Source organism: Spea bombifrons, chromosome 2 (genome assembly GCF_027358695.1).
Source record: "Spea bombifrons isolate aSpeBom1 chromosome 2, aSpeBom1.2.pri, whole genome shotgun sequence".
NCBI classification, from domain to species: Eukaryota; Metazoa; Chordata; class Amphibia; order Anura; family Pelobatidae; genus Spea; species Spea bombifrons.
In genome coordinates, this window is record NC_071088.1 from 71029185 (window position 1) to 71056691 (window position 27507).

At 38.0% G+C, this 27507-nt stretch overlaps 2 protein-coding genes across 2 annotated transcripts; one reads left to right on the forward strand and one right to left on the reverse strand.

Moving 5' to 3' along the window:
• Nucleotides 1-1424: 1424 nt before the first annotated feature.
• Nucleotides 1425-11799, reverse strand: LOC128472770 (blood group Rh(D) polypeptide-like). Its single transcript, XM_053454717.1, has 10 exons — nt 11615-11799; nt 8133-8319; nt 7390-7540; nt 6297-6450; nt 5557-5723; nt 3727-3864; nt 3040-3170; nt 2500-2579; nt 2178-2251; nt 1425-1933 (listed from the first exon to the last, which is right to left on the reverse strand). Exons 1-10 carry the CDS (start codon nt 11754-11756, stop codon nt 1907-1909), a joined length of 1251 nt encoding a protein of 416 aa, XP_053310692.1. The 5' UTR covers nt 11757-11799; the 3' UTR covers nt 1425-1906.
• A 2302-nt stretch (nt 11800-14101) lies between these two features.
• On the forward strand, nt 14102-27270 carry MACO1 (macoilin 1). The gene is made up of 11 exons (XM_053454718.1): nt 14102-14394; nt 17428-17569; nt 19081-19207; nt 20158-20281; nt 20625-20803; nt 21777-22263; nt 23949-24107; nt 24429-24611; nt 26124-26244; nt 26513-26687; nt 27052-27270. The coding sequence occupies exons 1-11, from the start codon at nt 14315-14317 to the stop codon at nt 27252-27254; spliced, it is 1980 nt and encodes a 659-aa protein (XP_053310693.1). The 5' UTR covers nt 14102-14314; the 3' UTR covers nt 27255-27270.
• Nucleotides 27271-27507: the final 237 nt, after the last annotated feature.

Below are 27507 nucleotides of genomic sequence, written 5' to 3' on the forward strand. Positions count from 1 at the left end.
GATGTTTACTTTTATGTACAGTAATTACGAGGCTTTTCCATAATTAATTAAATGCACGAGGTTCTACAGCTAACTGTACTCATTTTTCGTTTTTATGTATTAATTATCTACAGATCAAAGATTCATGTGCAGAGTAAGAAAGGAAATATATTTTATCTGTGAATGGAAACTTTACATATAAATATCTTTACATATATATATATGCGCTTCACTGCTGAGCGCCGGCATATGACGTCATATGCCGGCGCTCAGCGTGAAGCGCCGGCACCCGAGACAAACGCCTAACGCTCCCAACACTGCACTCTGGGCAGCGCTGAGGCAGGCAGCGGCGACGGCGGCGACGGCGGCAGCAGCGGCGGGGAGGGGAGGCATCCTGGATTTCTGTCAGTCAGGGGGGCCCAAGAGTTGCCGAGCGGTCGTTTTCAGCAACCGCTCGGCACCCCTTGGGCCCCCCTGACTGGCAGAACTCCAGGGCCCGGTCGCAGTCGCGACCCCTGCGACCCCGGTAGTTCCGCCACTGAATTATTGGTATTGTACCAGTCTGGATATCATTATGGTATGGTCATTTTAGCTACTCACATAGTCACCCATCCATATCCTGTTATATGAATTAGTCATTAAAACATAGGACACTCTAAAAAGATTCAAAATAACAAGCCTATCAGTGATTTAGAGGCAAAGTCTAAAAAGCTGGCTGTTGGAACATTCCCGCTGGACCATTATTTTTTATTCTTTGTTTATAATACTACCTCAACCAAAATGAGTGTGAATTTTTGTGAATCTAATGTTATTCATTTTTCAGAAGGAGGGTACAAACACTAGTAGATAAATTAGGAGGGATCCCAAAAAAGGGAAATACAGGCTCTAAGGAATGTAAAATTACCTATGGCAACATACCAACGATGCCCAAAAGGAGCAAGCCCACTGAAAGCTGCTCACCAAAATTGCTTTTTATATATATAACTCACCACTTGCGATAATTCACAGAGCTCAACTAATCTCAGTAAACTATCTTAATGAGCATTTTAAAAGGGTAAAACTACGTACAGAATGTGTTAATGTTGTAGTCCATATGTGATTTACTGTAATACGTCATAATATTAAAAAACACAATAAAAACTTATCAAATATAGTAAAACATATCCATTTGTTTCCTTTGATTAGCTACACCCACAGGCTTAACACAGTAGATAAAGGCATTCTAACATCATTTTAATATTGATATCAGAATCATGGCAAGATAAAAGTTTCATGCAGTTGGCTCTTGTAAGAAAACAAACAAAAAAAAACTTAAACAGAGTTAATAATGTCTGTTGAAGCACTGCTTCACTAAATCTTAAAACAAGTAAAGAGGACCTTTTAAAGGAACTGACAAATGTGAACAAAGAAAAAACAAAACAAATAGTACAGCACTGAAAAACATCTATAACATATCGTTATTTAATGTTACATATTTTCCATATCTGGTATCACATCTGCATCCATCTAAGACATAACTAGAGCTTTTAATGCACATGATCCCATGATCCATGGCCAAATATTGCATGTGAATCCTTCTGCTATTCAAAGCAGAATATATACATACTTTACTCTTCCTTGAACTGGTCCCATTCATGAATGTTTGCAGTTGCAGAGTTTCTAATAATGTTATTATCACAAGGTACCTTAGGGCAAAGTAGGGATTTAAAATGTGATGAGATAATAGGAAGGCACCTCTTGCATACTATTAGATAAGTAAAAGGTGATTAAAAGCATAATTCATTTGTGTCAGGTCCTCTTTAAAGAAACATAGGTTAGTTTTAGCTTTCTTTATCTTTATGGGTAAATTAAGCCACAAGTTTAATATAATGTGCACTAATTTCCGTTCCGCAAGTTGCTATTTGTAAACTTCAATTCCCATCATTACTTAAAGGTGAGACGTCAGATGTGAAAGCTGTGGATAAAAGAAAGATTATATAAATATTTCTTAAAATAAAGCAAATGAAGCTACATAGAACACATTCTACCGGAACAGTATATGAAGTAGAAGTAGCTAAAACATAGCTGTCACAATGTTGCTCACAAGGTTTTAGTAGGTACCTACGTGATGAAGCCCTTCAATATCATAAGTATTTATATAATGCCCTTCAAATTACCCCAAAAATCTGAAACATTAGCAGGTGACTCATTGTACTCACTTCCCAAAAAGGTTGGTCTTGGAAAAAATGAAATTCTTTGGGTGGCCTCCAAAGCTTACATTTCAACAGAAGACCTGTTTGGGAGAAAATGTAAAACTAAAAATTATACAATGTATTAAGCTGAATTTTGTTTTAAAATAAATTGTCACAAAGATGTATGTTAAATAGTGCTTTATCCAGTTACACACATTATGTAACAACTGTCTAGACTTGGGCATTCAAATTCATACGAATTGCACATTTACATAATCAAAAAAGAGGCCAGACCCACAACGAATCGGACAAAAACAAAGTAAAAAGCTGCAAAAAAGCTGATACCCACCTGTCACAATCCCACTGACCATACTTATAGCCAACGTTAGGAAGATGGAACCAACACCTACAATGGCTTGGTAGCCCAGTCTGCAGAGAGATGTATATTTGGTTATTGCTTCAAGCACAAGGGGAGCTTTAAGAAGATGGTATGTCTAGCCATGAACCAATTAAAGTTACTATGCCTCTATGAAAGGACCAGAAACAATATATTACAATGTTAGCATGTACTACGCCTATGTAGCAATATAAATTCTTGTGAGCCCCTTCTGTACCCCAGATTTGGAGCTGATGTTAACCAATGCATTTTCTGCTGTACAGATTGCCCCATTGTTAATCATCCTAGAACAGGGGTGTCCAACCTGCGGCCCTACAGCTACTGCAGGACTACATGTTCCATACTCCTCAGCCAGCCCCTTAGCCTTAGCATTATGGGAGATGTAGTCCTGCAGCAGCTGGAGGGCCGCAGGTTGGACACCCCTGTCCTAGAAGATTACAGTCTCTTAAATTAAGTCTTGTTACTGCCCCATTCTTTAGAAATAATACCTACATGTCAATGCCGTTGTAATCTGCTGTTATGATAATGATCGAGTAGGAAACTCCTCCTATTAAACCAGGGAACCCAAATGTATACAGAACGCCACAGGTGTCATGCAGAAGTGAAACCTTATCCAGTGTTCTCTGCAAAATGAAGTTAGTGGGTAGTACACGTCCAAGGTTGGAAAAAAACAATATATATATATTATACTAGTGCCTAGTAGTTGAAATATGTTTGTGTTGTATATGGTATACTGGTATATGAAAAGTGAAGAATGGTAAATCAGCCCTGAGTTTTCATTATCATCAATATCCTAATGTGCCTTGCTTAGCATGTACTTATTCACATGTTCTGAAACTTGTTGATTCTGACAGGGCTATATGTAATCTTGCCACCATAGCAATGATTAAATGCTCCTCCTTGATAGGGCCACTTAATTGGCTGCTATAATGATGAGACCACTTTTCAAACTCTACACCAGAACCACATTTTAGAAATAACTTTTTAACATGCATAGTTGACCATTCTGGGTTTCCCAAACCTTGTAAAAGGATCATTCTAATTCCACCCAATTGTTCAGTGTCCATACTTGTATCTTTAGAAAAACTGATTGACCCAAGGAGAGGAGACACAAAAACCGAGACTGTTGGTGGGAGGACCTCATTGAGTTCACTGAAGTTGCACACATATAGCCATTACCTGAAAATACTTGAGACTAAGTGTGGAAATGAGTCCAGCAATTAATCCTATGGTCATTGTGATCCATGGGTACTGCACCATGAAAGCTGTAAATCCTGTAGAAACTCCACCAGCCAACACAGCGTTACGAACATGGACCTACCAAAAAACATATATTCAGGAATACACGTGAATGGGGAAACACAGAACCTGCGTACTTGGAATGGTTTCCTTTGTGGCTGGTTTGCTAAATATCAACATTTGCTAAAAATAAAGAGTTAAAACTTGGCATTCCTAAATTATGTGGGTTTTTTCCTCTCCTTTCAGTGGAGCGGAATAGGTGAGCAAACGGATCCTCCTCTTAACCCGATCCTCCTCTTAAGTACATGATTGTTTGCATGGCCTAACGGTCTACCCAGAGATTCTTCAGTGAACTAGTAAAGGTTCGTTTTCATATCTTCAACAGAAATTTGTCGACTTCAAAAGTTTGTGATATGGGCTGAGCCATATTTGCTATCATGATGAGATTGTGAAAGCTATTACTGCTAGGCAAGAACAGATTTTGGAAACCTATGTATTCTATTACATCATCAATCATCAACCTTCAATTCTATGTTTCTACAGAGAACATATACAACCCTATTGGTTAACCCCTTTTGTGACTGTTTTTGATATTTTGTACCCTATGTGACAATAGTTTTAACATTTCTGCAATGTGTTTAACTTTAATTTTCTACGTTTACCGTGATCAAATCAATTATAGATTGTTTCTTTCAGCACTAGAAAGGGTCTCTTTAGATAGCATTATTTTGATCATATCATATATAATGTATTATTAATAATGTGCTTCATACTCAGAATAAGCAGCATTTGATTTGTATCATTTTAAATCTGTGCTTAATTTAGCCCACACCGTGTTTACTGTAGTGCTATTTTAGTAACTAGGTCTGAGCGTTTAATCACTCTCAAGAAGAAGCTGTTTTAGAGCAGATTCTACTGTTCTCTTTGCTAAAGGCCAGCAACCCCTTTCTGCTGGTGTTATTAATATTGATATATTAGAGTGGAGCATCTTGGCAGCCAGTCACTAAGATTCTAGTTTATCTATAGCATGCTCACCTGGGATTTTTATAATTGAGCTAACTCTGAGATGCTTCTAATAGTAAACCTTTAATAGTCATTGACAAAGATTCTGCCGAATGTTCCTCATTACTTGCCAGGACTTAAAGATATTCTTAAATAATACCTTTAAAGGCTTTTTTGTACCCCAACGACCAGAGTTTTCATTATTATCGTTACTATCATTATCCCCCCCCCCCAGAAACCATTGTTTTAAAAAAAAAACACACAGGTCAGTACAGCAAGTACATTTGGTGTAGTCACTATAGAAAAACAATGGATTTTTTTCTAATAAAACCTCTGAAATGACACTGCTAAAAAATGGCCCAACATGTCTATAAGTTTGGAAAATACATTTACTATAGAATTAAAGCATGAACATTCGGGTGCTCATGCAACTGGCAATACCCTTGATTTGTTTAGAAAATATAAAATAGCAAACAAGTAGTGGAAAATATTCTTTTTTTATTATTATTTTGGTAAGTATTCTATTGTTTTGGATTGCAGACTTTAATTCATTATCAAATAGCTAAGCCTTTGTTGGGATAGGCTGCTAAATCCAGCTGTCGGTGTGATCAACTGAAGGGTTACAACCTTGTTTCTCCCAGTTATATGGTCCCTAGAAAATCTAGAGACAGCTGGCTCCACTTTCACAATAAATGTTTATGTCTTAACCTCTTTATAGCTATTCTTATCACTCTAACAGGTATTGGATACATTTTGAAAGTTGCTTACCATTTCCAGTTTTCCATTCCGATTAAAAAGAGAAGAAAATGAGAACACGGTAACCGTGCTAACAGCTAGTGTGAAATAGGTGTTGCAGATTGCATTTCTTATTTGCACGTAATCTTGAAGTAACGCAGAATTATATGAAGGCCAGAACATCCACATGAAAAGAGTCCCTAAACGTGACATAAACAGATAAAATATTGGTGATCCAATAATGTTCTACAGATACATTAATCAAATGCAATGCCAAAACATGCACGTTTTGAACAAAATGGCTTATAATTATAACAGATAAGGGTCACAGATCATTATCGTTACACTTACATGTCAAAAAGGCAGATCACACCAGAAGTTGTGTATGGTTGCTACTAGAGGCACAGAGGGAGAGGCTAGATGATAACCCTACCATACCCACTATCTATCAACCTACCTAGTGATTGTTTGGTCATATCTACTTATTTGCAACCTATGCCTTGCTTACAAAGCCTTTTTATAATTTTTGACATGGTCTATTTGGGTCTAGGAGCACCTAGAATGCAAATCCAGTCCTGATCTCATTCGAATCTGAGTCTGTACTGCTTACAGTTACTACAGTCCTTAGCCTTGTGTATTATCAGTGATCTACATTCATCAGTTTACATAAGGTGTCAAAAAAACCCAACTGTTTTTATACAAAACCAACTCTACTGCTCCCAGTAGCATTATTTTGTTAACTCTTGTCACAGTCACAGCTATTTTGGGCTTACCCAACATTGAAAATAACTCTGAGGTCTTTTCAGATTTTTCCTTTTCTTTGTTGAATTCGTTATTTACGGATGGTAAAGAGATTGTCCAGGATACCGCCAATCCATAAAATGCGCCAAAGATGTGTGTGTGCATCATGCTAATGTGCTCTCCCATCTGTCAAATAAACACAAAAGTAATGGGTGTGTGTGTGTATATATATATATATATATATATATATATATATATATAATAACATTATTTTTTATAGTTTTATATAGTGCCATCATATTCTGTAGCGCTGTACAATGGGTAGACAGGACATAACAAGTAGTATATAACATAACAATTTGACTTACAGAAACAACAGGCGAGGAGGACCCTCAAACGAGCTTACAATCTAGAGGGAGTTTGGGTGTATTACACAGTATATATGGCATGTTAGATGTGAGCGCACACAATAGATGACCTGTTTGGTGTGATTGTCCTAAAAAAAAAAGAGCTGGTAAGCTAATAAATGTCCGTCATTATATTCTACAGTTTTGGAGATAAAATATTTTCTGTGGTTCTGCTAACTAAATCAAGTCCATAACATAAGAAAATAAAGTAAATTGACACCAGGGTTATCTTTACCACATGGCTAAAAAACAGGCAACTGGTCAGGGCCCAGACATCTTTCGGTGACATCCACAGTTGTTGATTTCTCCACTGTGGGGATTATGTGTCCTGGATTGCCTAGGACAGTACCCAAATAAAAAAAAGCTGTCCAGTGTCCTAGTCAACCTTGTTCTAGGGCCATGTAATGTTTCATAATGAAATACAAGTTGTGCAGACGAGAGGGAAAGCATACACAAGTAACTGACACGGGAACCATATCCACAGACCCCCACCCCCATTACATGTTACCCCCACCCCCATCAGTTTTTCAAACAAAATATAGGCATCATTATTTATGTCAGGCTATTATAGCCATATGTTGAACTACACACTTGTAACCCAGACACTTAAAATACAAGAACTTGACAAAATACCGATATAAGTTCAAATCTGGATCAAATCTGGATACAGTATGGAATTCTGTACTTTTGCATGCATTCTAAAGCGGTGGTCTCTTACCATTAGATACTTTGTCATGATGTATCTGTTTGCAGTAAATGCTGACATTTCAATTGCAGTCATAACTATCAACTGTATTGAATTCATTTTTCCCAGGACAGCTCCCGATGAGATTAACACTGGTACAACGCTCATTAGTCCTCTGCATAAACTGAAAAGGAGACACTGGCGGTTAGCAACCAAGAGACATTCTACTCTATTTTGTAACATTATATTATCAGATTTATTCTTCTAGTAATATTCATCTCTCATGAGAGAAATAAAACTTCTTCCCGTTTCATTCTGTGGGGTTAATAAATAAAGTATAAGTGTGCTAACAGTTTCATGACTATACTCTACCGAATAACATAGGAAGATATGTTTCTTTTGTGTAGACCCAAAAGAGTAATATTGGCCAAGCGGTGGTAAGTAGAAGCCTGAAAAGCTTATTTTTGAGGGTTATACATTCATGTTAATGTAGGTATATCAGAAGATGAGGGTGCAAATACCATTAATAGGATGGACAAATGCTACATTACGCATTATGTAGGGCCAGTTATAGTGAAGTGGATTGAGGGAGTTAAAACCAAAAGTCTCTTACAAACATAGTGTAACATAGTTATCAATTACATCCATAGCAGCTTTCTTGTAATCTTTGAAAACTATTGTTCTGTGTGTACCATATAGTACATACCACTCGGAATTATACAGTATACACAGAAAACTAGAAAGAAAGTTAATTAAATATGTATACGGTATTTTACCTTTTTAAACCAACAACTCGAGCTCCATTTTTTGGACCAAACAGGAAAGCATCCAGTATGACAGACAACTGCAGTCCAAATGCTGCTATTAGAAGGTTGAATCCAACACCGCTAAATCCAAATCTCCGCAAGAACACAAAGAAAAAGCCAAATCCAAAGATGATCAAAACATTTACGTCTTGAAACGCTGTGAATAAGGGAAAGAAATTGAATCGTTGGGATGCAGCTTGGCAAACTTTATCTCTATTCATATATATATATATATATATATATATATATATATATACATCTTGATGAAAGAGTGAAGGTGAGGTTGTTTTTTATTTGTTTGTTTTTTTAAAAAAAAATATGTTTAATAATAAAATAACACCACAATGCTTTCTCCAAAGTCTGGACAGGGCTGTTCTTTTGTGCACACCAATTTGTCACTGTGGTTCTATCCTTGATCTTTATCAGGACGGAGACAAAACCAAAAAAGCTACCATTTTTGTTACTATTTATTGTAACTAATAAATATATGATCAACTACAAAGCATCTAGCCAAGTTAATCAGTTTTTTGGGAGTCAACGCTCATTTTAGTTGTATTCTTAGTTGGCTTTGTGCATTCATCCATTCACGGAGAAAACATGAAAATGGCACAACAGGGTATTAATGCTGTGTACTTCAATAGCAACGTGTATGAGTGCATGTCGATAATAACCCCCTTTAATAACACATTGTGCCCAAAAGAATAATTATATTTATTATTTGTAAGTCTGGACCAACAAACAGTTATTTGTAGAAATACAATTACAGTAATTACCAGGCAACTGCATACTGAATCTAAAGAGGCAAACAAAAAACCTCTGTAAAGATGTAAATGATTTACACATCAACCTCATCATCTGATGTGGCATCCCCAGCTGTATAAATACTTTGTATTGCAGCTATAACAGTGATTTATAATTTTCCTTACAGCTCATTGTATTGTGTCCTTATCATTTCGAATGGTTATGAGGGAGTGTGGAAAAAAACGCAAAAGGTTGGAGTGTGGAGAACAGAAATACAGGTGCAGGGGAGGTGAAACAGATTAGGGTATCTAATATGACAAGATACATATAGTTAAAGACCCTCAATGAATTCTATCGTTTCACATATCAGCGCATAAAAACAATCACCCTTTCCTTAGCAGGTCTAAAATTACATCCTCAGGTGAACAACAACACATGACATATTAAACTGTATCATGGTTTATTTAACAAAAATAAAGCCAAAATGGTGAAGCTATGTGTGAAAAACTAAGCATACCCTTACTGCTTCCATAGGAATTAAGATGTTAATCAATATGGGAAGGCTTATATGGCCAGATGTTTCAGTGAGAGATTATTCAAAACATTCAAGACATTCAAGGACATACACCTGATACCAACTGTCAAGCACAGTGGTGGAGTGGTGATTATTTTGTTCATATTTTGCAGCCGTAGGAGCCTGGGGGCCTTTCAGCCATTGAGTCGACCATGAACTCCTTTGTATATCAAAGTATTCTAGAGTCAAATGTGAGGCCATCTGTCCGACAGCTAAAGCTGCGATCCCAAGTACGCAGTAAATGGAAATCTACAACAGAATGCCTTAAAAAGAAAAGAATCAAGGTGTTGCAATGGGCCAGTCAAAGTCCAGACCTCAACCCGATTGAAATGCTGTGGCGGGACCTCAAAAGAGCTGTGCATAAACGAATGTCTGCGAACCTCAATGAACTGAAGCAGCGTTGTAAAGAAGAGTGGGCCAAAATATCTCCACAACAATGTGAGAGACTGAAAGAGTCATACAGAAAATGGTAACTTCAAGTTATTGCCGCTAAAGGTGGTTCTACAAGCCATTGAATCATAAATTGTACTTAGTTTCTCACACACGGCTTCAACATTTTGGCTTTATTTTTGTTGAATTAATCATGACGCAATGTATTATGTCATGTGTTGTTATTCATCTGAGATTGTATTTACCTAATTTTAGACCTGCTAAGGTACAGATGATTGTTATTATGTCCTGATATGTAAAACCATAAAGAGGGTTTACTTCCTTTTTCACACGACCTCATGGTGCTACCTCCTAATAGCAAAAAATGTTAAGCAGCACACAGTTTGTCTATTTGATATGGCCCCCCTGCTGATTTTGTGGTAGATCAGACTGAAAGTTTGGTTCCATGGAGTAACGCTGGAGTTTTCTTTGAATTTTTCCTATTTAGTATAGATATCTCATATATGAAAATAATGAGAGAGGCTACATTTTTGTTTCACATAATCATTATTAAATATTAAAAACCTCAAATTAGCACAACCAAAATACTACATGACAGTTGATAGCTTACATAGGAAAGAGCACATGATTACTAAGCATTCTTTATCACCTCTGACCATGACTCCACACTAAGCGCCTTTAAAATGTTATCATGCCTATTTTTCCTTTCTCAACTGAAAACATTCCCTGATTAGAAAGTAGCTATGCATTCTGCTTTTTGCTGGATGCTAAAGGACAAAATTCCACAGGCTTGTATACAGTTATATAGTTTTGAATGGTGTATCACTAAAATTGAGATTCCACTTCATTAGAACACATCCTGAAGCCTGACCTTGAAAAAAATAATGGGCTTGACATAGGCTAGTAAAAAAAACTTAAATTCTAGTTTTGATTTAACGGAGGAAAATGTGTCTCAGAAATTATGGCACATTGTATTTTCACCAAACTGTTTATGTGAATGGTTACATTTCCCATGAGCAAACGAGGTACCTGTCTAAGGGTGCAGTGGCCAGTGATGCATCTCTTTGAACCCCATCCTCACTGATTTATATAAACCACGTGGGTCCTGCACAAGTGGTTCATCTCTTTGAAATGTAGTGGTGAGATTTTATAGCAGTCTTTTTAGCAGCCAATGAAATACCAGAATGTCAAAGTGATTTATCCATTGCCAGTCATGTCTCTAAAAAATAAGGATACATGGGTATGGTCTCCACTTCGATATAAGAGATGGGAATCTGCAGAGCCAAGGAGGCTGGGCAATTTGAGCACATGGAGCGGCTAACCCTAACGCCACCCTCCTCACCTGGAGGCATGGGTTCTGAGAATTCATAGGTACCAGAATGAGTGAAAGTGGAAAAACCTCCAGGATAGGAATGGATAATGTCCATTGGTTAGATAAAACCTATTGGGACCCATTTATGCTACAGTGTAGCATTAAGTTAACATTTTGGAAAAAGCCTTGTGGAAATCATGGGTACCTTTTGGGCTCCGTCATAAAGCCGGTAGTAGCCCATTTATGCTCTGATGAAGTCCTTACAATAATACAAAGTCCTTAATAAACAGACCATGATAATTAAAAGAGCAAATAGGCTCACTTGGCTTAATAACACACAGCAAAAAAGAGTTTGGCTAAACTGTATCAGATTATATAACCTATTATACTTCATGGTGTGAAGTGGAAAAGGACAAAACAACAATTGAATCTTACCTGGATACCGCTGAAGGTACTTCTCTTCATAGTTGTAGTTGTGGGAAACTAAAAACAAAAAGATCAATATAAAAAATGTTTGGAAGGAGATAAGCAAAATAGGCAAAGGTCCTCTCAGGCTGGCACTGTACTTCGGTGCCATTTTAAGTGTAACTTTGCTGAAAAATGTTCCTCAGCAATGAAATGGATAAACACTGGTGGGTGTCAACCAAAACTGTGACGGTGCTTATCTCACCCAGGCCTCTACACTATCAGCATGACAGTCTGTAAAAATTCAGATGTTAAAAAAATGGTTGTAAAGGAGTAAGTATTGGATAACAAATGTGGCAAAAAAATAAGATAAAACACCTCTCTGCAAACCAGTGGTTTACTGGCAAATTATACTTTGGAGCACCATGTCCAAATCTGAGTATAACCTAGAATTATGTACTACTTTTAATGCAGGATAGCCTACACCTGGACATTTGATGTTGTCAAGGAGCGACCAGTGAACAAAATAAAACTTTACTTGCTATTTTGAATAGTTTAGAAACTACGTTATATAATAAGAGATAGCTTTTAACTCATCAGCATACTTCTGGTTTAGTAAATGCACCTCACTATCTTTATGTGTACTTGGGAAATTGTGAAATGAGTCTTGAGGCTCTTCAGATATAAACCCTTTTATAGCCCAAATAATTATAATAATGCTTCTAATTAATTTACTTTAGTAGGATATAAAGATACTCTACATTAAGTTACTGCTACACAAGTCGGATTTACCCATGAGAAACAACACCATTTAAATTGTTTAGATGTCAATAACAAAGATTGGGAGCTCCAGATGAGACCCTAAGAGTAGAGTAGACCCTGAAACAAACCTTAAGAGTTTCCAGATTCCATTAAGCCAAGGAGTGGTCTACTATGCCAGAAAATATATGATGTCTCTCAAAAAGTCAAAATCAGCAGTCGCTAAAGGATGGTGAGCAATGTAAACATGGGAAATAGGTATTAACATCTATAGTTGGCTGAGTCTGGGTTGGCTTGAGCCAACTCCTGGCTCAGATCAGGCTCATAAAGAAGTGAGAAGTACTGATACAGTTCCAAGTCTTCTTGTCAGGGTTTTGTGGAAACTTTCCCTTTGTCGTGGGCAAATTTGGCTTAACTCAAGAGCAGTGGCACTCGGCTTGTGTTGCACAACGGCTGGCTAGCTAGCCTAAATCTATTCTGGTGTAGGTAAAACATTTAGTACCCTGGTGCAAGTGTCCCTGATATGGCTTTTGAACTTATACATACAGATACATACAACATACTATTATTCATTATAAGCAAAGATATATACCGAAAATCTCACATTTCCTTCCATGTTAAGTGCTGTGTATATATATATATATATATATATATATATATATTTACACGCAGTATATATACACTATATCTGCCAAGCACTATGCCAGGGACACGCACCAACATGCAGTGTTGGCACTTTGAGGTTAAAAAAAAAAAGTGTATTGTGTACAGGAGCAATATGGCCTTCAAAATGAATTAAATTAATTCAGGTGGAGAATAACTGCAGATAATTTTTCAGCACTGCCACCTATCATGTAGAATAAATGGATCCAATTTGTTAAAAATTATACCTTTATTAGCTAACTGAATTACATTAGGTTACATTTTTTTAAAACAAATTTTGTTTTAGCCCAGATTTTTACATTTGTGGTACAAATTGCATTAAATGTCTAAATATAGTTTCAAAAGTCTGTCCTGAAATTAACAATGTATAAGTTCAATGGCACTTCAGGTATGGAAATTCCTTGGCTTTGAAGCGGTTAAACTGGACATTTATCCATCGTATGTCGCTATTATTTGTAGAGTTAAATGTCTAACTCTAGCTGTGTTACGATAAGCAGACTTTGCGATGTTCTTATGCACTAGTCCTCCCACATGGCGCAGTCTCCCTCCTCTCTCAGATTAAGGACGGCCTATTGTATGCCCCAGACTCGCAGTGGGCGGTCTAACCGGCCCGGCCCTTCATCCTGCGGACGTGGAACCCAAAACAAACCCGCCCAACGCTCTGCCTCGAGGGCCAACAATCACAATCTCCCCACCCCCTCCCTGCTATCATTGGACACTACGCTGTCGCCACTTCGCGTGCGTGTCCCCCTGATTGGCTCCGATCTTTGACACTTCTCACTGCTCCGCGTCCCGCAACCTGGTCTCTTCCCGCGCACCATGTTGCTAACTACACTTACCCCGCCCCTTCAATGTAAGGCTCTGCCTATTGGTTTGCACGGTCGCCACTCAGCGTCACTTCCCAACCCTACATCTCAGATTCTCTTTCTAGGGCTACCAAGCCCCCGAAAGAAACCAGAGCGTCATAATTGGCAGATTGCCCTTGAACGTTATTGGTAGCTTCCGTCATCGCACACCGATGCCCGCCCCTTGATTTGTCCCTTCGACCATCAATCAATGTATGGGCAGAATTACGGTGTTACCGCCCCTGGCTGCGTCGTTGCTGAGGGGAGGAGGAGGAGGGGCCACCATCTTTATTTCTTTGTTTCAAACCCTTCAAACTCGCTATTATTTTCCTTGTTTCATGATCGAAGAACTACCCCTTCGGGCGGGTAGCCCTTGTTGATATACGGGACAGTTGTGTAAAGACCCTTGGCTGGCGGGGAAGGGCTCAGGCGGCGGGAGCGAGAGGAGGCGGCCACCGGGAGAATGAAGCGGCGGAATGCGGACTGCAGTAAACTCCGGCGACCGTTGAAACGGAACCGAATAACGGAGGGCATTTACGGCAGGTGAGCGGCAGCCACCTTCTTCTTTCTTGTGTCCTATTTAGCCGTTTCGGGTTGTTAGGCCGCAACTGAAGCCTCGGCCTCACCTGAACGCGTTCTCCCAGTGAGAAGAGGTCTCTGTCAACAGTGACACTCCGCCCACCTTTTGACAGCTGCCTCCCCCTACTGTTGTCAGTAAAGCAGGCCTGGCAGCCCGTGTGTCTTGTAAGAGTTTGAGTATGTTTCATTGACGGTCTGCCATTTGTAGAGGGTAGTGTCAGTGTCATGTACCTAGCTGTCAGTGTGAGCTCGGTACTCAAATACCTTGGGCAGCCTCCAGCCTGGTGATTTAAAAGCCAAATCCGTTTTCATTTATTTTTGTTGGCTAATTTAAAGAAGGAATTTCGGTGGGACTTTAAAACTTCTTTGTTAACGCTTGAACTTTGTTGTCATCCCGTATGCCGGGCAAGTGTTTGTGTAGGCTTTCAGTGTATTTCTTTTGTGGATGGAGACTTCCATCTGAAGAGTTTATCGCTGTACTAAATAGCAGAGACCTGGTTATCTGTGTTGTCAAATGACATAACTACACCAGATCTCCCCCTTCCTTATTATTCATGGAGTTGTCTATCTAAAGCCATCGTCTGTCACACTTTTGCCTCATTTGTTTCTGTAACACGTTATTGTTTGTTATTTTGTAATGTTTATATTGCGATATAACCACCCTTAAGATATAACCACCCTTTTCTTATGTTTATTTATCGCATGTGACGGATGTATTCATTTTTTGGCCGATTTTCTGGAATTATGTCACGACTATTTTATTTACGTATTTTAGGGTTTATCAGCTGGTGGACCTGATATTTAAGCTTTGTGCTACAACATATGAAGGAGAGACTTAAGTTGTGCCAAACTTTACTTTAATACTGCCTTAGTACCCTTTTCAAGGTACCTTTTAATTGTCAAATAACTAACTTGTTTAGTTTGACACTTTCTGACTGTTTAGTAGTCATCGATTTGTAATTTTTTTTTTTTTTTTTTTTATCCAGTGCCAGAGACTTTGCCACACAGTGAATTAGCACCTTGTGCTATTCCTTTTAAACTTTTCTATACAACAGAGCTTTAGGGTCATAACATGCCAAGGTTTTCTTTTGCTTTACAAGCAATTGTTTTGTTTCATGTCACCATATTTTGTTATCTTGGGAGCTGGGTCCTCTTTTACCGAATGTATCGGTTTGACATAGTATGTCTATTCTAGTTTTGTCATTTTGTATGCACTGTAAGAAGCGCTGTGGTGACTGTGCTATATAAATAAAAGATAATGGTAATGATAGAAGAACTGTTATACATATGCCTGTTAGAGTTATCTGTTCTTAGTTATGGGGCTATAGTTATTGAAATATATATTAAATGGGAGCAATTGTACCTCCCCAATCCTGCTAAATATCTTATTATGAATTCCTACTTTGGAAGGCTCTTTAATGATGAAAACTGAAAATACATTGATATTTACAAAAAAACATCCTGACTAAATATGGTAAGGATTAGCCAAAACATAGTACATGGCACTCCCTCTCTCTTTTTTTTTATTTTTTTATTTTTTTTAGTAAAGTTTAATAACCTATTGTAAAATATTGGGGTACTTGTAGATGTCACAACTCCCTGGCTTCTTACACTTCATCTATCTTGGTTAAGATTATTGGAACAAATTGCTTGATGTTTCAACTTATTGTAGGGAAAGTAGGGTCCAATATTATACTGAATGTGTTGTCTTCATATGAGTCTCTTGCACAAAATATTCATGTTTACACTCGTTATGGCTGTTTTCTCCATAGCTGTTCTGGTTGGGTCATGATTAAGGGTTATTAAACAGAGACATTGACAGGGAGGTGACCAAGTTTAGCCTGCTAATAATTATATCGAAGATCCTGTCTTGCACTCGTTTTACATGTTAAAGGAAACCATACGTATATCTTATGCGTTATCATGGCAGGAGTGTTATACTCTTCATCATGTTCACAAACCAAGATCTGATACAGAATAGATACTTCATGCACTCGTGGAGAGTATTTGAATATTCTTCAGGATTAATATTAAAACAGAGCAGAAGCTTAGTAACACAAATGAAGAGGGTTCACACTTCTGCAAATAGGAAATGATTTGTATATTGGCACTTTTTCTAAGAATGGTACCAAATGTCGGAACTCCTGGGAAGTAAAGAGAAATAAAGCAGCGGTCCTTTGCAAGTCACGGGAGGATTAAATATGTGTGTATGTGACTAATGTTTTGTTTACTTTGTGGACCTTCCACAGTACACAATGCTTAAAATGAATCAGTTGAGACTATATACTAGCTTTTATGTTGTAATGGTAAGAGCATTTTCTAGATTACAGATGTGTGTTCTGTTGAGAAGCTTAGTATCCCAGCATGCACTTGATCTAACGGACTTGCTGCTGCTATCTGTAGCTTTCCTTTTCTTTTTGCATTCCCCCCCCCTTCTTCTGTTAAAGCGACGTTGTTATGATGCAGCTTCACCAATGTAGAATGCATATTAGTGATTTAAAAGTATTTTATTATATATTCTTCACCAGGTGGGAGAAAAAGGTGAGCGGCTTGCCTTTTTTGACGGTGTGGATCTTCTAGAATAGGTTTATCAAACTAGCTTGGCTCGCGTGTTTATTAGCTCTCCTTTCAGGTTGTCCAAGAAGTTGATCGGTTTCATTGTAGTGATCCGGTCTGGCCTACAGGGAATGTTGAACTACAAATATAGCTACTGGAAAGGCTATTTGCTCATTATGATAGCTCAACATTCCCCTCATCTGGGTAAACATCATTATTAGTATTTAATTTTTCTGTTCATACCAAGCAGTGATTGAGACTGGAATATATCGAGTGAGAAAGCGTTGCCCCTATATTTTGACCCTATATAGGATCAACTAGCATCACCAGAAGCCTTGGGCCTTTACACTTTCTTTTCTTTCCCCAAATGGCCGCAAAACAGGCCTTTGTTGTGCCAAAATAAAAAATACAATTCTAACACTTTTTTTCTTTCTTTTATAGCACTTTCTTGTACCTGAAGTTCCTGGTCGTCTGGGCCCTAGTATTACTGGCAGACTTCGTCCTGGAGTTCAGATTTGAATACCTGTGGCCATTTTGGCTATTCATCAGGAGCGTATATGATTCTTTCAGATACCAAGGCTTGGTATGTATCTGCGTGTATATTTTTGAAAAATGTTACAGAGGCCATGTGTAGAAGAGTACAGTACCTTTTGAGATAAACTACGCAAGCCATAAAATAATGTTTTGTTGATGACAAATGAGTGCTGTTGGGTAGTAATGAAATCTACAAATGTGTTTACTCCAGTAAGTTCGTATGTGGTGGCTATAATTGGCCCAGGCTTTATTCCACAAGCTCGGAGTTGTTGAACAGCTGTTTAGGCCAATACATTCTTTGGATATAATTTGAATTTATATGCTATTAGTATTTCTAGTTTGCCACAACAATTTTTTTAAATTACGTGTTTAGAACAATGCATGGTTTGCTGAAGAAACAAAAAAATAAATAAAAAAATAAGGCACATGTAACAGTGATCAAGAGATCATTCTCATTTACCGGTATTTGCTATTAATTTATGCTGAATTATTAATTTTATACTGAATAAGTGACACAATAGTCTTTATCACTGGAATAGTTCAATAATTTCCAGACTTCAACCTCCATAGCCATATAGTCCTTTTTTTCTTTTTCTGTTGTTTTCTAGAGCTGGAAATGTCCATTAACACACCATATTATGGACCTTTAATAATCTGCTTAAAACTTCTATGAAATAGTATTATTTGACAACACCTCTTGTGTGATGCAATTATTGGTATTAAAGGATCGCCGTGTTAAGGTCACTTGTATGTTCTGTTACCAGTAGGATTTATGTTCTCTGTTCTAATGCAGCAGCACGATGGAGGTCTTGGCAGACCTTTCAGGATCCACACAGTGGACCTGAGTCTGCATTTTGATAAGGCACTTTTTCTTGCACATGACTTTGCTTCGGAGCTGTTCTTTATGATAAAAAAAATGCTACATTTTCAGCTGTAGTTTAAATGAGGAGCTGTCAGCTGTAACAACTCGCTGGTTTCCATGGTGATTTCTCAACATTTAACCATTGGATGGTTTTCAACGGATCACAAATGTTTGGGTCTAGATTTTTGTTAGTATTGTGTGCAATAGCAAATATATTGTATTTTATAATTTACGAACCACCAATTGTTTATGATTATCGTGATCAAGCGTGGTCCTTTGCTAAGAGTGTCGCTGTTTATTGATATGGACCATAACTGCAAGCATATAGTAGGGTCCCATTGCATCTCTTCTCTGTTGCTTGTAATCTAGAATATTGCAAATATTCTGCACTTTATCCCTGTCCACCTTCTGAATGCCTTTTTTTTATAAAAGGAATTGCAAATGTAAACTGGTGACTTAATGGTAGTGCCTTTGTCCTAACGACTAGGTTAAGGGTTGCGGACAATTCCAAAGCAAAGTCTTCCCTACAGCTGCTAGAAGAAAATATTGGTATAAATGCAAATCCACTGGTCTGTATAAAGCACTAAGCACCTTCTCATGTCTTTGAGAAAAGTATTGCCATGTTTGCCATGTTATAAAACTGAGCTCTAGTTTTGTGTGAAAACTAATGACCCTCTCCATTCTGTTTTGTGTTGCAGGCCTTCTCAGTATTTTTTGTGTGTGTAGCATTTACATCTGATATAATATGTCTCCTATTTATACCAGTTCAGTGGCTGTTTTTTGCAGCCAGTACCTATGTGTGGGTGCAGTATGTTTGGCACACAGGTAAGTTGTATAATTTTTTTCCTGCCATATCTCTCTTTCAGTGTCTGCGCATGCATACGAGTTATCTAGTTAGACTCCTTGGAAGTCTTACCATTGGCACTACTGGCTGGCAGGGAGTACACCACTTGTCTGCGCTCTTTAAGACAAGAAGCTAAGGCAAATGCATAGAGAGAAAATAGTTGATTTACACGTGGCACTGAGCTGTCATATGAATTAAGGTGCATACGGTGGCTGGAGTGTCCCTTTTTTTTTTAAAGGCAAAAATATTAATTGCACCCTCTAATACGTTAACACATTAGCAGAGTTGTCATTGTTTTATTCTTTCCTCTAAATATTTACATTCCTGAAATATATATAAAAAGCTTTTAGACTTAGTTCTGTGAAAGAGCTAGGAATAATATCTCTAATACTGTATTTAGTTACAAACCTGTTCAATCCAGCATGGTTGTGGACTGCCATCTTTATGGTGTCCGGTTTCTATTTTTCATATTTGCAATAAAATATTATTCCTTGGTTGATTGCTCAATAATTTTTCAAAGGTCTGCTTCATATTTGACTGTTGCTATGGCCCATTTCTCAGGATGTTGCTGCTAAGCCATGTATTTGTATACATGGAAATTAATCTAAATCAAGTTCACTCACCTGATGTGATTTTGACCACTCGCGCTTGGTTAGTATGATACAGTAGTCGAGAAACCAGAGAATGACATTTTAATGAAGGACGTATGTACCGTACGTGCCAGTCGTTCAGAGCAGGGTTGGGCGGTGGGGTTTGCAGTTGTTGAGGTTCAATGTCAGTGATCCTAAGCCGGCCACAAACATTAAAAACTTCAAAAGCTTTTGGCTGCCCAAGGATCAAATGGCTCTAAGGATCAAATAAACAAGCATGCTTAGTCCACATCAGCAATGCTCTTCATCCTTTGAATTAATTATTTTTCTTTTATTTTCAGAAAGAGGAGTATGTTTACCAACAGTTTCGTTGTGGATACTCTTTGTTTATATTGAAGCAGCAATTAGATTTAAAGATCTGAAGAACTTTCATGTAGATCTCTGTCGACCGTTTGCTGCACACTGGTAGGAATATATAGATATATATATATAAATACTCCTAGTTTTTGTTTCAGCAGTCTTACTATAAAGCCATTTAGTACCTGCTCCCACAGTGCTCTCTGCAGAATACATTAAGTATACCCGGGTATATAGAATAATGAACATAGCCGGAACATAGCTTTTGCATGATTAGTTTGCTTGAATGAAAATGTATGCTTTTGTGCAGTCTGTCCATCGTAGCAGTTGGGGGAAACTTGTCTTTAAGAGAAATATCTTGGAATGTACATTATTTTGTTTTGACAATTTTGTATTTACATCTATCTAGTGTCTACGACCTATATTACATACTTTTCTTCTCTCCCTCTAGTATTGGTTATCCTGTGGTCACGCTGGGCTTTGGGTTTAAAAGCTACGTCAGTTATAAAATGCGGCTAAGAAAGCAAAAGGAGGTTCAGAAAGAGAATGAGTTTTATATGCAGCTCCTGCAGCAAGCACTTCCTCCAGAGCAGCAGATGTTACAGAGACAAGAAAGAGAAGCAGAGGAAGGTTGGTACTCTCCACCTGTTAGTCATAGGGAAAACACTACACTTTTGGTATACCTACCAAACTTCTTGGAAGTTATTCCAGATGCAGTTCTGATATTGCACGGGAATCCACACAAGTAGGTAAATCTGACAGATCTACAAAATCGCCCAATAAATATACAGTCTGATTACAATAGAAAATAAGTATGAACATTTCAGAGGTTGTTGCTATTGGTAAAACCTACTTTTTTAAAAGATAAATATTGGAACCGCAGTATGCCCAACCACTTAAGAACCATTGGCTATTTTCACCTGCCAGACCAGAGTATTCTTTGTGTTGCGATGTCTGCCTTCAGAAGTTATTTCCCTCTTTCTCATAATAAAAAAAATAAAAAATAAAATAAATAAAAAAAAAAGCCGGTATATAAATTATACACAGCTAGAATAAACAGAGGGACAAATACCAAGTATATATTTAACTTGCTCTAATTCAGGTGTTACAGGCCTCCAGCTGTCATATTAGTCATATCAATTATAGTACGTATTGAGTGAAGTATACTATTAGATTTTATTATGTTATCTATATAATGCCCAACAAATATAGGTGCCCCTTTACCACTCTAAGCCTAAGCATAACTAAAAACTTTCCAGAGCATCAAGATAAATAAGGCAAGACACAGGACTGCAAATCTTTGTTGATCAATATCAAAATATCTGTGTATTATGAAATAGATTTTGTAAATTATACAAAACCAATCTGTATTTACAATATGAAGATATCTGTTTATTGTGAAATAGACATTCTCTGTTCTATTTCTTGCCTTATTTAACTTGTTGATCAGGCTATTTTCATATCCGATGGAGTGCCAGTGTTTTTTTTTCGGCCTGTGTTACCTATTCAAAGCTAGAATGTGTGATGCTTTGCATTACTTATCACTTCAGTTTGGAGACTTGCATAGTGTGTATGTATTTACTTATTTATCTTTATACTGCAGCAGCCAAGGGTTTATCAGAAATGGATTCTTCAATACTGTTACAACACAACGGAGGACTTTCTTCAAATAAAAAAATCCCCAGCACGTTACCAGAACTGGAGTACAAAGAAAAGGGCAAAGACAAAGATGTTAAAAGACATAATTTGGGTATTAATAACAACATACTGCAGCCCACAGACTCTAAAGTACAAGAGATTGAATATATGGAAAACCATATCAACAGCAAGCGACTGAATAATGATTTAGGCAGCACAGAGAACCTCTTAAAGGAGGACCCGTGCTCCACTTCCTCCAAGAACTACAAGAACACAACTGGGACAGCAAATTCATCTCCTCGCAGTCACAGTGCAAGCAATGGGAGCATTCCCTCATCATCAAACAAAAATGACAAGAAGAAATGCACTAGTAAAAGCCCAACCACGCACAAAGATCCCACAGAGAATTGCATCCCAAATAACCAGCTCAGCAAACCAGATACATTATTAAGGTGAGTTCTGAGATGTGTGTGTATATATAAATATTACATCACACTTGTCAATATCCAGTAAATTATCTACTCACAGGGGCACCCTAGTAAATATGGCCGATGACAGTCTTTCCACTTAACCATGTTCCTTCGAATCTCTTTATCAAGGCTGCTGTTAGGAAGGTAAACCTTATCACATCTTGGACACTAAGGTTCCAAAATCCATAGAATAGCTGCGGTGGAGAAATTGATGTAGAAATTGGGAGTGATCTTGAAATGATTGTCTTCACCTTGAACCTTAGGTTGTGATAAGTACTTTGCAGGTTCCGTGGTGCACTTTTCTTTTCCTGGTTTGCCAGGTACTGTTGGATCTTCTAGCTCCTAGAAATTAAGCGATTTTTATCTTCAGCAGAGAATAAGTGGATGTTTGGGGCTAATCGTGTATGATGACTAACAATTGTTTGGTAGTTGAATAATCTAAATTTAGATTTTTAGGTTAACTGATTGGATCACGGGTGAAATTTTTCTTACCGAAGAATAACGAACTGAACGATTCTGACCTGTGTCGTGGTCTGGCTTAACTTTTTTTTTTTTTGTTTTTTTTTTTTTAGAAAATGCCTAACTTTTATAATTGTAGAATATATAGCAAAGTGTAAAATTTTTAGAATTTGCAGGCCTTATTTCTAAACAGAATAGCCGTTACATTAAATGCTGAAGTTTTTACAGACTCTTACAGGTGAGGTACGTGTCATACACAATATAAGCAAATTTGCTTAAGCAGAACACTATTTTTACATTTTGTGTAACTTAAGACCTGTTAAAGCCTGAATGTGTATAGGTGTTCTGGAAATCCTAGTTTTCTTTGTGTGGCAGCTGTAGCTTTCAAATCATGATTTAAATGTTTTTCCTAATGGGTTAACGCTTCACTGTTGTGCAGTCCCTTAAGAGTTGTAAGAGTGTCTGGATGGTGTGTACAGACTCTGCTGGGGTCTCTGATGCTGCCCCCTCCCCCACTGATCACACCTCACTCATAAGGGGGGCGTACTAAAAACAAAAAAAATGTTCTGTGTGTTCAGTAGACCTACGGTTAAACATACACAGCAAATGTACTGAAATGTTGTACTCTGAAATTGTAAAAACCTTTAACATACCTTTTTCTTTAATAATGCATTAATAATAAGGTTAATAATGCATTTTTCTGTGCTCACCAAACTCTACCCATAGTAGGAGCTCACTGTGGTCTGTCTTCAAAATGTATTGTGCACTCCATGATCTGAAACTACATATCTCCTGAAAACTCCACCTTTAGTGAATAAACCTAGGACCATTTATGAGCAAGGTGATGGATCAGGGTTTTTTTCTTTGCTCCACAAGTTATTCTATCAACAGAGGAACAAACCCAACACAGCCATCCTTTTTAGGGAGTAGAGGAAGATAGGATATGGTACCGTGGTGCTTTGATTTTTCATTTAACTGAATGCTTGCTAGTAACTAGTAAGCTGCTGGGGAAAAATCTGTGTAATTTTGTGATTCTAATTTTCTTGTGTGTATTTTGACTGATATGGACTCCTGGTAACTTTGGACCTAAATGCAGTTGCTTTGTTGACTGTGTGAATCAAGTGACTTTTCAGCCCTGCTCCCCTTCTGAAATGTATGTCCTTGAGTTGACTGTTTTACATGGCAATTCACCCCCATTCTTTTTCCAGGTTGGAGCAAGATGTTAAAAAATTAAAAGCAGATCTGCAGGGAAGCAGGCAGATTGAACAGGATCTGCGGAGCCAGATCGGAGTATTAACAAACACAGAGAGGGGTATTAGGAATGAAATGGGACAGCTCAGGCAGGAGAATGAGCTGCTACAGAATAAGTAAGTATTTGCAGTTCCTGGTATAAGAAAGTTCATTAACTCTCTGGGATGGCAGATAAAAATATCAAACAAGCAATGGCTCAGGTCATGCTTTGTTGCATTCTATTCTGGAAAAAAAGCTTCATCTATCTGATGTCTGGTCATCTCTACTATTTACAGGCAGTAACATCTTACCATTATCTGATTATGGCACTTGTTGCTGCCTATGATTTTACCCATAGCTATCCCCTATTCCTATTTCACCTTGATTGGACGCATGCAATAAAGTGCAAAGTTCCTTAGTCTTTTAATGTATCGTATACCTTTTCTTGTCCCTACCAGGTTACACAATGCAGTACAAATGAAGCAAAAGGACAAGCAGACAATTAGTCAGCTGGAGAAGAAGCTGAAAGCAGAGCAGGAGGCACGGGCATTTGTAGAAAAACAGCTTATGGAAGAAAAAAAAAGGAAGAAATTAGAAGAAGCCACTGCAGCCAGAGCTGTGGCGTTTGCTGCAGCAAGCAGGTATTTGTATGGCTTGTACATGGGAACTACCTGTATACGTAACTTTTATAGATGCTTTGTTATAGCACCCAGAGTAGAGCCTTTTTAATCAGAAGTGATTTGTCTTAAACTATGACAATAATTTAATTTATGGCTCTGTTCATGTATAACCCAGTAAAATAGCGTAATTTGTTGAGCCAGTTGACCCTGTCATGTTAAGGGGAGAACTTGCAGTACTTTCCTGTTATCCGCAGCCAATAATAATAATAAAAAAAAAAAAAAAATCAATGCAACAACTCTATTATAACTGAGATTTCAGAGGCCACAAAACTTTCATTGCTTTCAACAGTGACTCAAATATGTCCTTGTGTCCCTCGTGCTGCCTTCCAATGAATTCGGTACCAAATATGACTCCAAATGATGGCGTGCTGTTACTCTGTGTTTGTTGCGCCATTTAGGGGATCCCCACATTCGCTCGACACTCAGTGTGTGGATCAATGAAGCTGTAGTGATTGGCTTTAAAATGCTCAATTCCTCGGTCTTGTAGGCGCACCAGCTATCTGAGTAAACGATAGAGCTTATTTCGATACTTTTCAAAATTGCCATCAATAGGTTTGCTGCACAGCTATCTATAGCTTCGACCAAGAAGCACTTGTGGGTCTCTCGACAAATGCCTCCTAATACCCACCGCTGAGGAAACACTCGGCCGGCATTGTTCTTATGCTTAGTGATTTGTCGAAATAGACGAATCATGCTTATGACAATCCTTCACCTCCAATCTTCTGTTTTGGTAGTTCGATGGGGTAGTTAGCGCAGACTTAACACATTTAGTTGTTGCAGTCGATGGTTGTGTTCTTATTCATGCCCAATTCATCCTTGCACTGCTTGATGGACGTCAATTCCTTGGCCCAGCAATAGTAAGGAACGGCTGTCGCAAAGTGTAGACGACTATCTGTGAACCGATTTCCGGTACTGATGTTGACCACCTTCTGACAAGTAGACGTTCTACCATCCCAGACAATACACAAACCAAAGTAGAGCTTCATTTTGTGAGTAGCCCAGCTATCGGTACACTGCTTCTTTTGCAGTAGGAGGTAGAGTAAAGATGTTAAATTTCATTCTATTAAAAAAAAAAAAAAAACGTATTGGCTCTGCATAACAAGAAAGTACAGAATTTACTGTGCCTTACACCCCCCACCAAAGAATAATTAATATTAAAGTACTCTGGGAGTACTGTAAACTTGCTTGAGGAAGAGGTTACAACCCTGCAGCTGTTATTCTCCCCCATGGTATAATAATTCAACTTGAATCAGCCAATTGGTGTCAGGAAAAGCACTCTTTCAAGGAGCACCATTATGGAAACCCCTACCCGCCTCATTCACTGGGCCAGCTCTGGAGCTGACTGACTGTTGTGGAAAGGGACAAACGCGTATGGGTTAGGTGGAATCTGTACAATCGCCTCATACATTTGCATGGGGTATGTTTGACATATGAACTGTGCCCCACATTCTTATGCTTCTATTTGCTTTACAGAGGTGAATGTACAGAAACCTTACGGAGTAGAATTCGAGATCTGGAGAGTGAATGTAAAAAATTATCAATAGATATGAAACTAAAGGAAGACCAGATAAGGGAACTGGAGATAAAAGTTCAGGTACTGTACTTGTTTTCACAAACGTCTGGAGTATTTGCAACGGTTACCTCGTTGTATACTTTTTTTCTCGTTGCAACCTATTATGTATTTGCATTTATCCATGAAAGCATAACCTCTTGACCACTTCACCACCTTAGGAGAGAGACATCCTGTATCTACCAAGATTGTCTCTTGCATTGCTGTAATCCAGGTGCCGGCAGCTTGTGACGCTACAGCTGCCTGTGCCATAGTTAATTGATCCTTTTTTTTTTTTAATTTTACTCTTCAGGATTTGCGAAAGTACAAGGAAAACGAAAAGGATACAGAGGTATTAATGTCAGCACTTTCAGCAATGCAAGATAAAACACAGCACTTGGAAAACAGCCTCAGTGCAGAGACAAGAATCAAGCTGGATTTGTTTTCTGCATTAGGAGATGCAAAAAGACAGCTAGAGATTGCCCAAGGTAACTGCTCTTTTTTTTCCTATATATATTATGTTGCACTATTTAAACAATTTTGTTGCAACATTTTCGTTCACTTTCCTCTGTTTTTGTGATTATGATGAGGATGATTTTAAGGCTCGGAGGAGTGAGTGGAAAGTGATCTAATGAAAATAGCTCAAATGGAAAAAAAAAATATGGCCCTAAACACAAAATGAACACTCAGTGTGGGCAGTGAACAATCCAATGTATTCATATTTGTGTAATCTAGTGACGTTTGGCTGATAGAAACAAGTTGCGTGCGCATATCTTTGTCAACTGGCAACAGATCTCAAATATTTAGGAATTATTTTTGTTCCTGAGCTGTTTTTTTTGCTTTTTTTTCCAGGACAAATCATTCAGAAGGATCAAGAAATCAAAGACCTCAAACAGAAGATTGCAGAAGTAATGGCTGTAATGCCCAGCATTGCATACACTGCAGGGACAAGCACCCTAAGCCCCGTCTCCCCACACTATTCTTCCAAGTTTGTGGAGACTAGCTCATCTGGGCTGGACCCCAATGCATCAGTTTACCAGCCACTCAAGAAATAAACTCCATGAGCCTAAACCTGTTTCCCATCAATTTTGTCCAATTCAAGTCAACATGCAAAAGTCTGTTGCATTTAAAGGGGGTTTTAAGTGGTTAATATAACTTGTTTACATATATATATTTTATTTAGCTCCCTTCTTGACTTTCACCCCACCTGTCAAAAAATCTCCAGGACATTTGAGTTTATTATTCTCCTAGTGCAATTCAGTGGGCTGCCTTAGGGACTCCATGACACAATAATAGTCTGAATATTTA